Source organism: Diadema setosum, chromosome 16 (assembly GCF_964275005.1).
Source record: "Diadema setosum chromosome 16, eeDiaSeto1, whole genome shotgun sequence".
NCBI lineage: Eukaryota > Metazoa > Echinodermata > Echinoidea > Diadematoida > Diadematidae > Diadema > Diadema setosum.
Window position 1 is genome coordinate 29341436 of NC_092700.1, and position 12802 is coordinate 29354237.

The 12802-nt window shown below is 38.9% G+C and overlaps 1 protein-coding gene across 1 annotated transcript; it reads left to right on the forward strand.

Annotated features, from left to right (window-relative positions):
- Positions 1-5734: 5734 nt before the first annotated feature.
- On the forward strand, positions 5735-8527 carry LOC140239795 (uncharacterized). Its single transcript, XM_072319613.1, has 2 exons — positions 5735-6392; positions 7290-8527. The coding sequence occupies exons 1-2, from the start codon at positions 5735-5737 to the stop codon at positions 8525-8527; spliced, it is 1896 nt and encodes a 631-aa protein (XP_072175714.1).
- The last annotated feature ends 4275 nt before the right edge of the window (positions 8528-12802 follow it).

Sequence of the window (12802 nt, forward strand, 5' to 3'; positions counted from 1 at the left end):
AAAATATCAATATTCTGATATTTTGAGGTCATTGACCTCTGGAGGTCATCAGAGGTCAAAGGTAGAAACCTGGCAGGGTTCTACGGAACATGAAGACAATTCCACTGTAACTAAAAATTAGTTTTTAGTACATCATTACCTTTTTAACATTCATCAATGACGCAAAATATCTATTTTCATCAAATTTTTAGGTCATTGAACTTTGGAGGTCATCAGAGGTCAATTCAGACTTACCTCCCGATCTTAAAATGAATCTCATAACATGTACTAATACTGGTGAAAGTTTCATGCTTTAGTCAAATTTGCACAATTTTTCGGCCTATCTGCTCTAGTAATAAACTTTCACAATTTACATAACTTTTGTGTTATAAAAAAAAGTCTGATTTTTTTTTTCATTCCTTTGTCAACCTGCTTTTGTATCTGACTTTTTTTTCCTGCTTTCATACCAAGCAGCACAATCTTCTGTTGAACTTGTCCTTTATTTTTTTTTTCCTCATTCTCAACTAGATCCCTCCACGTGCCCCAGTGAATTCGCTACCATTCCATTGTTTCATCTCCTCACACATAAAGCAATGTAAAAAAGAATGAGGTCGATACCGCCGAACTTGCTACGGTTGATTTGCACAAATCCCTACTCATCATGGAATTGCATGTTATTCAAAACTAGACACATGAACCATGTTGTAATTTGACATGGTTTGGGTGTACTGACTGGGAACGTGTTCTGGTGTCCCCTTTTCCATTGTAGAGATAGATATATGGTACATTCATTTCGGAAACGATTGCAACCTAAACAGTGTCGCACAAAAGAAATGAATGATATAGGTGGTTCTATTGTTAGTACATGACAGGTAATTCATATTAACTTTTGGTCGTTTTTCTGCAAAAATCTGCCAGCCGTTTTTGTTTTTCTTTTTTCTCTCTCTCTCTAGAGAGCATTCATGCTATACCGGAATAAATTTTATTGATGGGGAGGACATGGAGTGAATGAAAAGCTGAAGTATTTCTTGTACCCCTCTTTACCCCCCCCCCCCCGTCCTCATCACCCCACCCACGTATCATTATGATATATATGATGAGGTCTCTTAAAGGGATCGTATAGTTTTGGTTGAGACCTAATTTCAAGTTTCTAACATTTTTTTGTGAGATAATGAGAAACATCTTATGAAATATGAAAGAGCATGAAATTCCATGAGGAATTCAATATTTATTTAGTGAAAAATGGTTTTGAAATGGCTGAGATATCCAAAACAGAGCGATTGGAATAAGTGTGGGACCCACACTTTATTATGATCGCTTTGTTTTTGGATGTCTCAGCCATTCCCAACCCGATTTTCATCAAATAAACTTTGAATTCCTCTTAAAATGGTTAGCTCTGTACTATTTCATAAGTGTTTTCTTGGTATCTCGCAAAAAGTTAAAAGCCCAATTCTCATCTCCACCGATACTGTACCACCCCTTTAAAATGGTGATCGGTGAAAACTAGTTGAGGTGCATCAAACAAGCGAGCTGTCGGATGCTGATTAAAAGCCTATTAAACTTCTACCAAGGTCTCCATGTTATCAAAATCGAAGAATGAAAAATATTGTCATGCTGTAAATCAATAGTGTGTGTGTGTGCGTGCGTGTGTGTGTGTATGAAACAGAGCAAAAGAGAGAATGATAATCGGCAAATTAGGTGAATTTGACAAGGAAATTAATTCGATTGGTCGTTATCAGGTCTCCGGCTTTGCTAACGAAGGTGACCTTGACGCGGGGAGTGAAACATATTATTGCATCTGCATGTAGTACACCACATTCTGCCGACGATCGTATGCAGAGTATTATTATGATATTGTCTTTCCCGCGCAAGGGAAGATCGGGACTAACCTCCTTCTCTAGAATGTCGCTCATCGGATCAGGACACAATTCCCGCTTGAGAAACGATTTTCGTCTGGTGTTACTCTCTCCGTTGACAGCAAGTTGAAATATTCTCATTAATTCTTCTTCTTCTTCTTCTTCTTCTTCTTCTTCTTCTTCTTCTTCTTCTTCTTTTCCTTGTTCTCCCCACCCCTGGAAAATTATAATGATGATGATAGTAATTATAATAGTAATAAAACAGTAGTGATGATAACAATAATCAAAATGTTAACGATGATAATCATATCGATAACGAAAATATGATGGTGATTATAAAAGCATGACAATATAAATGATAATAACAGTATGTTATTTATCAAGCCTATTTGCCTTTTAAAGACAAACTTCTCAACAGCCTCTATGCAGAAAACGAAGCGCATTTGACACTTTTGTTCTTATTCCGCTCAGATTAATTTACTCGACCATCAATACTTGAGACAATATGTAATTCGAAAGGGGTTATATAATTCCTTTTTTTTTCTCGAGACTTGAAAAATATCATTTCAAGTATTTGATTTTTAAGCATTATATTCTAAATAATTTAAGTTTACATCAAGCAATGTAAACGTTAATAACAATTGTTTGTAAATTGAGGGAATTATTTATACACAATCCCATATGTTTATTCAGAACTGTTCAAACAGAGTTCACAAGTCCCGGGCGGGTTACAAACTGGCTATTTAAGAATACCACAACTCCTAACAGTTGTTGTTGTTGTCGTTGTTGTTGTTGTTGTTGTTGTTGCTGTTGCTGTTTTTCTTGTTGTTTTTGTTGTTGTTGCTGTTGTTGATTTAAAAGTCTTTTTCACTTTTAGCATGTGTGTATGTGTTTTCAATTTGCGGAAGATTTTGTGAGTTCTTGGCAGTTAATTACAATGTAATAAACCCATTTAACGAATGCTATGTGCTGATCATGCTGATGAAGGGACTTTCTGCGATAAGGAGTGTGTATAGAATAGCATTTTCAGAAGAACGACTGGGCAGAAGACTGTGCTCCGCCTCGTCACTGATGAAGTTGACCAAGTAATCAGACCCAGTGTTTGTGGAAGGAGTAGTTCCATGATTGATGGAACGATTCATTAATTATTCCTGATTTGCTTGTCCTAGCACGTATGTACTAGTGAAATTGCAACGTTAACAAACAAAAGAAAAAAAGAATCGTGCACATATTATGTGTTTTTATGTTTTGTGTGTGTTTCTTTGTTTGTTCACTTCTTGTTTTTTCATGATATAAAAAAATTGTCCCGATTTCACATCATCTGGTTTTTAGGCATCTTATCAATGAGGTGGTTCAATTTAGATCTGAGTAAAGGCCTTCCGCATTTTCCTACATAACATAAAGCCATGTCGAGTTTGTGTAATTTTTATGATTGTCAACGGAATATCATGTGTTTTACCGTTGGTACCTCTGAGCAGTGACTTTTTTTTTTGTATCATATACCGGTGCCTTGCTTTGTCGCAGACGTGTTCCATTCAGCAATTCGAAAGAGTATTGTATACATTATTTTACCCGGTTCGCCGATGTGTACTTGCTGGCACTTTAACCCTATAAAGCCCAAGGGGGGGGGGGGCACATTGTGCCCCCCTACAAGATTTTCATTCGCCACTCCTTCGCTCTTAATCCAATCTTACCCAAATTTGGTGACTTTTCCAAAAATCTTATTCCGAACATTTTGATATATAAGTTAGCTATATTTGACATTGCTGATTGCCATGGCAACCATAAACTGACAACCATGTCAGTCAGATTTTGCGTATTTTTCTGTTCCAATTTCAATTAACAATATTATAATGTATGAAATAGGCATTTCTTGGCTGAAATTTGCTGAAGAAGCAAAATGTGAAGTAATTATGGCCCTGAAATGTTTTTCCTATTATTTCCTTTGTTTTTCTATGACAACGGCATAAAACAATAGACATAAAAGAGATACTTGAAAATAACAGTATTTTCCAAAGATTGCTGTTCTATTTTGTGTCATTTTGATTCATTCACCCATGTTATACCTCTAATATCATTTGTTGATCACATTATCAATCTGCATTCCAGTCTGCATTCCAATATTATGGGAATATTATGGGAATATGAAATATGAAATATGATAACTATGCATGTACCTATCCCAAACAATACATCACAGGTCTCATAATGTATTTCTTTATTTTGTTATGAATAGCGCCCCCATGTGGTTACCTTTAGAAATTTCAACCATAACAAAAAATGAGCTTTGACTTACACATCATTTGTGGCAAATATGAAAAATATTGGTCCATGATCAGACATATAAACTGGGGATAAAGAAATTATACAGAAAAATCATGTTTTTAGCATATTTCCTATGTATTTCTTTATATTTTGGTGAATGTGTAATGTGAGTAATTTTGTGGTGATATTTAGCACCAAATGCAGCATTCAACTCTACCGCCACCCTTCATCTTGTCAGCACTGTGAAGTCTACAGTCCCATCCACGCCAATTTGTGTACACACCTTCATGTTCAACCATGTACATGATGAGGAGGCTACATATAGTGCATTACCGGTATACGGGTCTACGGATTGCATGATGATGGGAATACCAAGCTAACCGTATACTGCTGTTCATTTCAAACTCGCAAGTACATCATCAATTTTATAGTTTTATTGTGACTTCATTTGACTAGTTCAAAGTAGTACTGAGTAGGGCCTACTTTAATCTTACTTGCATGGTATACAATAGGCCTACTCATGTTGGTGAATTAGGTCCTATTGTATTCAACTCTATTCAACTTCATTGCCACCCTTCATCTTCTTGAATACCACCGGTTACTGCACTGCAAAGCTATACAACCCCACGCTGCTGGGTCCTGCAGGTTTGTGGACACACACACACATGTGAATGTTTACAGGTATGTGAGCAGCCATTTTGAACCCTTCTTACATACAAGATACCGGTACATGCAAATTTATAACAAGTTGTTGGAACACACCAAAGGCAAAGCAACCAAGCTATATTGGACTCACAACATCGTTACCTCGATTTTATAGGAAGTTTTATTTTGATATTGGATAGAGTCTGCTGTCTTCAAGCTACGTGATAGAAAATGACAAACTTGAAGAATTTGTGTTTATACTACTCCCTCCTTGTTTCAACGATATCAAATATCACTTGCAGCAATGAAGTATTTTTTCCACCTTCTTCTGAAGCACGCCCTCGTCTTGTCCTACATGTACATCATGTGTACTCAAGTAGATCACGCTCATGCCAACAGACTCCAGAAAGAAACCACATCCTACCTCACTGCAATGAACTTAGTGTTAGTGCATATTATGCATTTCGCATTATTTCTCAAAATGCCACCACCCAAGCTCGAGTATGCCCTTCTGATCACAGATGTAAAGGAAAGTGTTTGATTTATTTGAGCGTACTTCTTATCACAAATTCTGCGATGTTGAACTTAATCCTGGCCCCCGAGTGAAAGACTCCTGCCAGATTTGCTATCGCCAAGTCACGTGGAAGCAGAGGGGAGTCGCTTGTGACAATTGTCAAGAATGGTACCACGCTGACTGCATGCTAATGTCTACTCCTGTTTATGAAGCTTTAGGTAACTCTGATGTGTCATGGTGTTGCATCACCTGTGGCATGCCTCAATTTTCTAGCAGTTTGTTCACCTCCTTTCAGGCTAATACAAGTAACCAGTTTGATTGTTCAGCTGATGACAATAATTCAGATGGATTTACCGACCAAACGTCCTCGCTTCACTATAGTCCTGGTCATCCTATCGCTTCTTCATCCCCTATTATTACCAAGCGGAAGACTGGGAGAGTCAACAAAGTAAAGCAAAACCTCAGAGTTCTGAACATGAATTTTCAAAGTGTCAGAAATAAGAAGGCGGAAATAGGGGACGTCTTGGATTCTACCAAACCAGATATCGTCTTGGGAACTGAAACATGGCTTAAAGAAAACATCACCAGCTCTGAGCTCTTTCCTGATGGTTATACTATCGTCCGGAGAGATAGGTCTGATGGCTATGGTGGAGTCCTAATAGCCCTTAAGGAAAACATCATTTTTGAGCAGCTGTCTGTTGAAGAAGCAGTAGAGGCAATACTTGTTAAGATACCCGTAACCGGAAATAAGTACCTTCTTGTAGGTGTCATCTACCGCCCTCCTTCATCCGGTACTGAATACATGGACATGGTCTGCAACGTGATAGAAAAGATACACTCCCAACACCCCAATGCTGTACTCTGGTTAGGAGGTTATCTCAATCTGCCAGACATCAACTGGGAGACTCAGACCACTGAGAGAAACCAGTACCCATCTGCAATCAGCCACCGCTTTCTTGAAATGCTCCAGAACTGCTGCTTGCACCAAACAGTTGATTTTCCAACTAGATTTAACACCTGTTTAGACCTTTTCCTCACAAACCGACCATCATTAGTGAGCAAGTGTGCAGCCTTACCTGGAATTGGAGACCACGACATAGTCTCTGTGGAATCGTCAATCTCCATCAACAGACGTAAATATGTTAGAAGAAAGATTTATCTCTGGAAACAGATGAATATTCAAACTATGAAAGAAGCATGTGTATCCTACCAGACAACCTTCACATCCCAATTTGATGCCCAGAGTTCTGTTGAAGACATGTGGTCAGATATAAAGATCAATCTGACAAACATACTTCATGGAAACGTCCCCTCCAAGATGACGTCAACACGGTTTAATCAGCCATGGATTAATACAGATGTCAAGCGTCTGTCCCGACGTAAGAAGCGTAGCTTTGTCAGGGCTCGAAACAGTGGCAATATTAAAGACAGTGAAAGATACCATGTGCTGAAGAAACAATCAAGAGTAGCTTGCAAGAGGGCCTTGAATGAGTACTTGACTGACATAATCAGTCCACAATCAACCAGCAACCCAAAAAGTTTCTGGCAGTACATCAATAGCAAACGCTGTGATTCGAGTGGAGTTGCTGCCCTAAAATCACCAAGTGGATCCTTGCAGCTTGACAGCATGCAAAAGGCCAATGTCTTGAATCAACAGTTTTCCTCTGTCTTTAACACGAATGAAGATATATATACGATCCCTTACAAGGATAGAAGTCCATATCCAAGCATGGGAAACATTTCAGTCTCCCCGCTGGTATTTTTAAGCTCTTGTCCGAACTTGATCCCCATAAGGCCACTGGTCCTGATGAAAATCCTACCAGACTTCTGAAGAAATTAGCCAAAGAATTGACACCAATCCTTACCATATTTTTTCAAGCATCTCTTGATCAAGGCAAGATTCCTCTTGACTGGAAAGCAGCAAATATATCTCCGGTCTTTAAATCAGGTGACCGACATGATCCCTCCAACTACAGGCCCATCTCACTGACATCAGTAACCTGTAAGATGCTTGAACACATCATTCACAGTAACATCATGGACCATCTCGACATACACACCATCTTGTCAGATGTCCAGCATGGATTTCGAAAGAAGATCTTGCACATCCCAGCTCACCCTAGCAATCCATGACCTTGCAAAGGGTATTGATAATAGAGAGCAGATTGATGTCATACTGCTTGACTTTTCAAAAGCATTTGACAAGGTGCCTCACTCCAGACTTCTCTACAAGCTTGATTACTACGGCATAAGGGGAACACTCCACAACTGGCTTGCTGACTTCCTCCACAACAGAACACAAAGGGTGATCCTCGAAGGTTCCATCTCGAGCTCTGTCAACGTTGCTTCAGGGGTACCCCAAGGAAGTGCCATAGGGCCATTGCTGTTCCTTCTGTTTATTAACGATTTGCCTGAGTGTCTATCCACCGACTGCACTGTGAGGTTATTTGCGGATGATTGCATGATTTATAAAACAATCAAGTCAGAAGCAGATGCCCGCATATTACAGCAAAACCTTGATGCCCTACAGTGCTGGGAGACCGACTGGTTAATGCAGTTCAACCCAAACAAGTGCAAAGTGCTTCACCTCACCAACAAGAGGAAACCACTTCTTAATTCATACAACATCCATGGCCAGCCACTGGCAAACACCAACACAGCCAAATACCTTGGTATTCACATTCAGAACAACCTTAGCTGGAACCACCATATCAATCAAGTTGCCAAGAAGGCCAACTCCACCAGTGCCTTTCTTCAAAGAAACATCCATGCATGTCCAAGAAAGATCAAAGTGCTGTGCTACCTGACCCTCCTGAGACCAATCATGGAGTATGCCAGCATAATACGGGACCCTTTTACACAGGTCAATATCAACGGGTTGGAGATGGTACCACGCCGTTATGCCCGCTTTGTGTTTCAGGATTACCAACGAACAAGCAGTGTCACCGACATGCTTCATAAATTGGGCTGGCCCTCACTCCAGGAACGTAGAGCTCAAGCGAAGGTCTACATGATGTATTGTGTTATGAACTCTCTTGTAGACATCCCATCCAATACAATCCACGAATCCCAGGACCCGCAGGGGCCACTCCCAGATGCTGAACATTCCTCATGCACGTACACTCATCTACCAGAGAAGTTTTATTCCGGACACAACACGACTATGGAACAGCCTACCAGACCAAGCCATCAATTGCACCTCTCCTTTAATGTTCAAGGAAGAGGTGAAACATCTCCAGCTCCGCTAGAGGGCAGGAGCAGTTTTTAGCAGCACATTTTAACTAGCACTGTACATATGTGTCTTCATGAGCAAACGTTTTGAAATGCACTGTACATGCATGGCTGCACCTAGCACCACACCAGTACGCTGATACACCACAAGGTGGCCTGTACTTTATTGAAAGAAGAATGGCGCCCTCTATGGGTGACCTTGAAAAAATTCAAGTATGCGGTCATGTAGAGTATGAGTTGCTCTACCCATGTGCCAAATATGACGATGAAACATCAAACAATAATAGAGTTATATAGGGGGCACAATGTGCCCCCCTTGGGCCTGGGAAGGGTCAAAATAGCTTGGGCTTTACAGGGTTAATATACAAGTTCACTGAACTACACATTCTTAACAATCAAGCAAAAAAAAAATAATAATAATACGTGAATAGATAAACAAACACGCACACGCACACACACACACACACATACACGCAAGCACACTTTTCCTAGGATTCGAGGTTGTTGACATTCTTTTTTGCGTTCTGAAATTGAACACTTTCCTCCTCACAAAGAAGTAACAAAAACATTTTAGTCATTCTCAAATTATTTCTGCATTTGCGTACAGAGTCGCCGTTATTAAGATCTCGTTTCTGAACGAGAAATTATACATACTTTTGGTTATAAAAGTGCATTATTTGGGAGCTGGATTGCAGAATAATGAGAGGGTCTTCTTAAATTAAGATTTTTAAGACTGTGTTTAACGACGGCGAGACGTTGACGTGTCTGCGCGATTATCGTATAGAGAGACAATTCGGTGCCCAGCTTCCGCACGGAAAATGGGGGAAAGCGATAACTGATTATTGACAGTGCGATGTATCAATGAGCCATTCATGAGAATTGCGACTTTCCGTCAGCACGTGACAAGAATATATTGTCGATTAGTCGAATATCGAATAGCTTCCATACTTTAAAAAAAAAAAAGTTATGACTCATGATGTATGTTGAGCTGGAACACGACCTTGTCATTATATAATGTCGCCGTTTCTGTATCTTTGTGATCCGCCATGTTTGCCATCATGGGATCGTGGCTGCTTCATTCTATATTTTATATTCTATCATAGTATTATGTGTCTTGTCATAGGTTCTATCTTTTATCATCGGTTTACATCTATATGCATGGTAATCAGGTAGTTTGTTGTTTTGTTTTTTTCTGGCAAAAAACAGCAACAACAAACAAACAAAACACAGTATCAGGGACGTTGATCGTTGATGGGAGTCTGTTCACGTTCTTTTGTGTTCAATGTAAAGAACTATTTTGAGAGAAATATATATATATATATATATATATATATATATATATATATATATATATATATTGAAGGAATACGAAGAAGTAGACAAAAAGAATGGAAGATGAAAAAGTGAAATAATATGATGGCCCGAAAGAAGAAGAAGAAAGAAAGAGAGAAATAGAGAAGAAGGAGGAAGGAGAAGAAGAAACAGAAAAGAATCCAGTGCTAAATAAAATTGAAGTGGAAGAGAGAAATAAGGACACAAGACGATTGTGGGAGAGCAAAACGATGAGAAAATAAAACAGAAAGAAAAAAGAGAAAAGAACTTGCAATCTAGGAATAAAATTAAAGAACAGAAATATAGTGTGCATAAAAACAGGAGATAAATATTAGGCATATGAAACATTATTTACAAATATCGCTGCGTTCGAATGCACAACTTGAACAGCAAAACCAACGTGAATACGACAAAGCAACAAAAAGATATTGATAGGTCTATATTTCCCTGAGTATGCCAACATATGCTTCTCAGGTTATCTTTTGCATTTATTATTATGACATCAGCCCAGAAAATGTAATTCTGTATTTTTTTTAAGTTTATACAAATTATTGGTGATTACAACTGCTTATCAAGAGAGGAGGAACGTGTTTTGTCCATCTTAAATGGTATGATGATTCTATTCATCCCATTCCCCCCCCCCCCCCCCATCCATCCATTCTCGTTTTTTCAAACTTCCAAGCCTATTATACCAGAGTCTAAGTCTTATGTTTACATAGGGGCGAATACCCTCCGAAAAATATGTATCGGAATCACTTATTTTTTTTTTCCAAAATCGCTCCGAAAATGACGAACGATATTTTAACTCACGATGACCCTTCTTCATAATGAGGATGTCCTAGGATCAAGTGTAGGCGGAATATTCTATCATTTCCCGTAGGAGGCACCACACCGTGACCATAAATTCGAATATTGCCCTTGGATTTGACCAGAGCTGACACCGTATTCGGCTTTAAGTGAACATTTCGTTTCCCGTGTCATCTGAGGGTTGTTCGATAATCACGAGATTGGGACGAGGGGGGGGGGGGGGATAACTGCTCGTCCCGCTGTTTTAATGTACCAGTGTTGATACTCTACCTGTAATCATACGTTATTACTTCGTTCGGTAGACCTTTGGGGAGATTGCGCGATGTTTACACTGTATCCTCTCGCCCGGATTATGGTTTGTGTACATTTATGACTTGGAACGGATAAAAGCTGCACAATCCAGAGTAGCGATCTTGACCACCAATCTTCCTTGTGTATATTAAAACAAGGAAACATACTCTTCATCATCTCTTAATTCCAAGTTGATTTAATCCAATCTCTTTCTCTATTCCACCAAATTCTTCCTGTATTCTCCTTTTCTCTCTCCTTTTCCCTTCTTCGTTTATATGTTCTCCAACTTTTTCTCCTTTTTTTCGCCTTGTTTTCCTCACTCGTCTCTCTCTCTCTCTTCCTGCAATCATCCCCATCATCATCATTGTCATCATCATCATCAACATTCCCTTGTTTATCTTCAACTTTATCTCATTGTCTATTCTGACTGTTTGCAATCGCCAACAGAAGACACACTCAGGCAAACACATACTAAAGTATATATATATATATATATATATATATATATATATATATATAATATATCAAAATATGAAAGTTCTGCGTCGGTGTGGAGTAAATAGATATCAAGAGTTCAGACTTACTTTAATAAAGGTCTTTGACCGAAACGTCAGTCCAATTTTTTGGCTCCTGCGGTGTTTATACCACTGTTTTTACTCTTGAGATATATATGTATATATATATATATATATATATATATATATATATATATATATATTCATCAAATGCGGAAGCAGGGAGTACTTTGAGATACCAGTTTGTACATCATGTTCCTGAGACGTAAAGGCGGAGAGGTATACTTTAGGGAACAGAGGTAGGGTACATGGAGTGGAGCGTGGTGAAGTGCTTTGTGTCCGTTGACAAAGACAATGCGAATGTTAGGTGATTTTATTCACTCTGATTCTATCGAGTGTTTATGCAAAGTTGAAATGAATAAATCATTTAAGATACAGCATTCGGACCATGGGAACCTCTGCGTGAAGAATAAAAAAAAAACACAATGGAGAACAAAACTCTAAGAGTAAGCGATCTAAAAGAAAACAAAACATGCTTGAGTGTGCCAGAAAGCATATACGCTATATAGTGACCTTTCATAACACTGATGCAACAACAATCTGTGAAAATGATTGATTATCTTCTATCGGTTTATCAATCCTGTTATTGACAGTCATTGACGCACTTCCTTCGTCATTAAGCGTGCTGATATTAAGTCCTAAATAAGGTCAGTTTTCACTTTCATCTTCTTTCTTCGCAATCAGGTTACATGGCCCACGTCTATACTAGTCTTCTTAAAGACTGAAATGCCAATGATTTCATGCTTTGATACTTTTTTTTTTGTCCTCACATTTCGTAGTCATTATGATTTTCCTTTTCAGTTCTGCTCACTGGCCAACCGGAATGCAAATGTTTCATGGGACACTGAATGTGATCATTCTTGTCAACATCCATTTACATCCCCCCTGTCTCTCTCTCTTTCCAAGTTCAAGTTCATGTGGCCAACTGATTTTCCTTACTAATATTACCAACATAATTGACGATATTGCTCTCATTAGCATAATTCTGACAAGAACAATGGTAACGATTTCAGAGATTCGGGGTCATCCCACGAGACCGACACCCCCGAATCATACGGCCCACGAGCTCGGCATTGGAAAAAAGGTCCATGAGTCATACAGCTCATGAGCTCAAAACTAGACACGTACACACACACACACAAAAAAAAAAAAAAAAAATGACACCGCGTACATTAAGCCCGGTGATGTAATGAGTGTCGGACCCATGGGCGTTTTTTTCTTCTTCTTCTTCTTTTTTTTTTCGCCTGGTGTCGGACTCATGGGCCTTATTTGCCTAGTGTCAAATTCGCGGGCTTTGTTTCCCTTGT

Bases quoted from the DNA above. Each gene is read 5' to 3' on its own strand.
- LOC140239795 (XM_072319613.1), top strand. From the start codon at position 5,735: ATGAATTTTCAAAGTGTCAGAAATAAGAAGGCGGAAATAGGGGACGTC. The intron at 6,393-7,289 runs GTAAATATGTTA...CATCATTCACAG, and splicing joins GTCAATCTCCATCAACAGAC to TAACATCATGGACCATCTCG.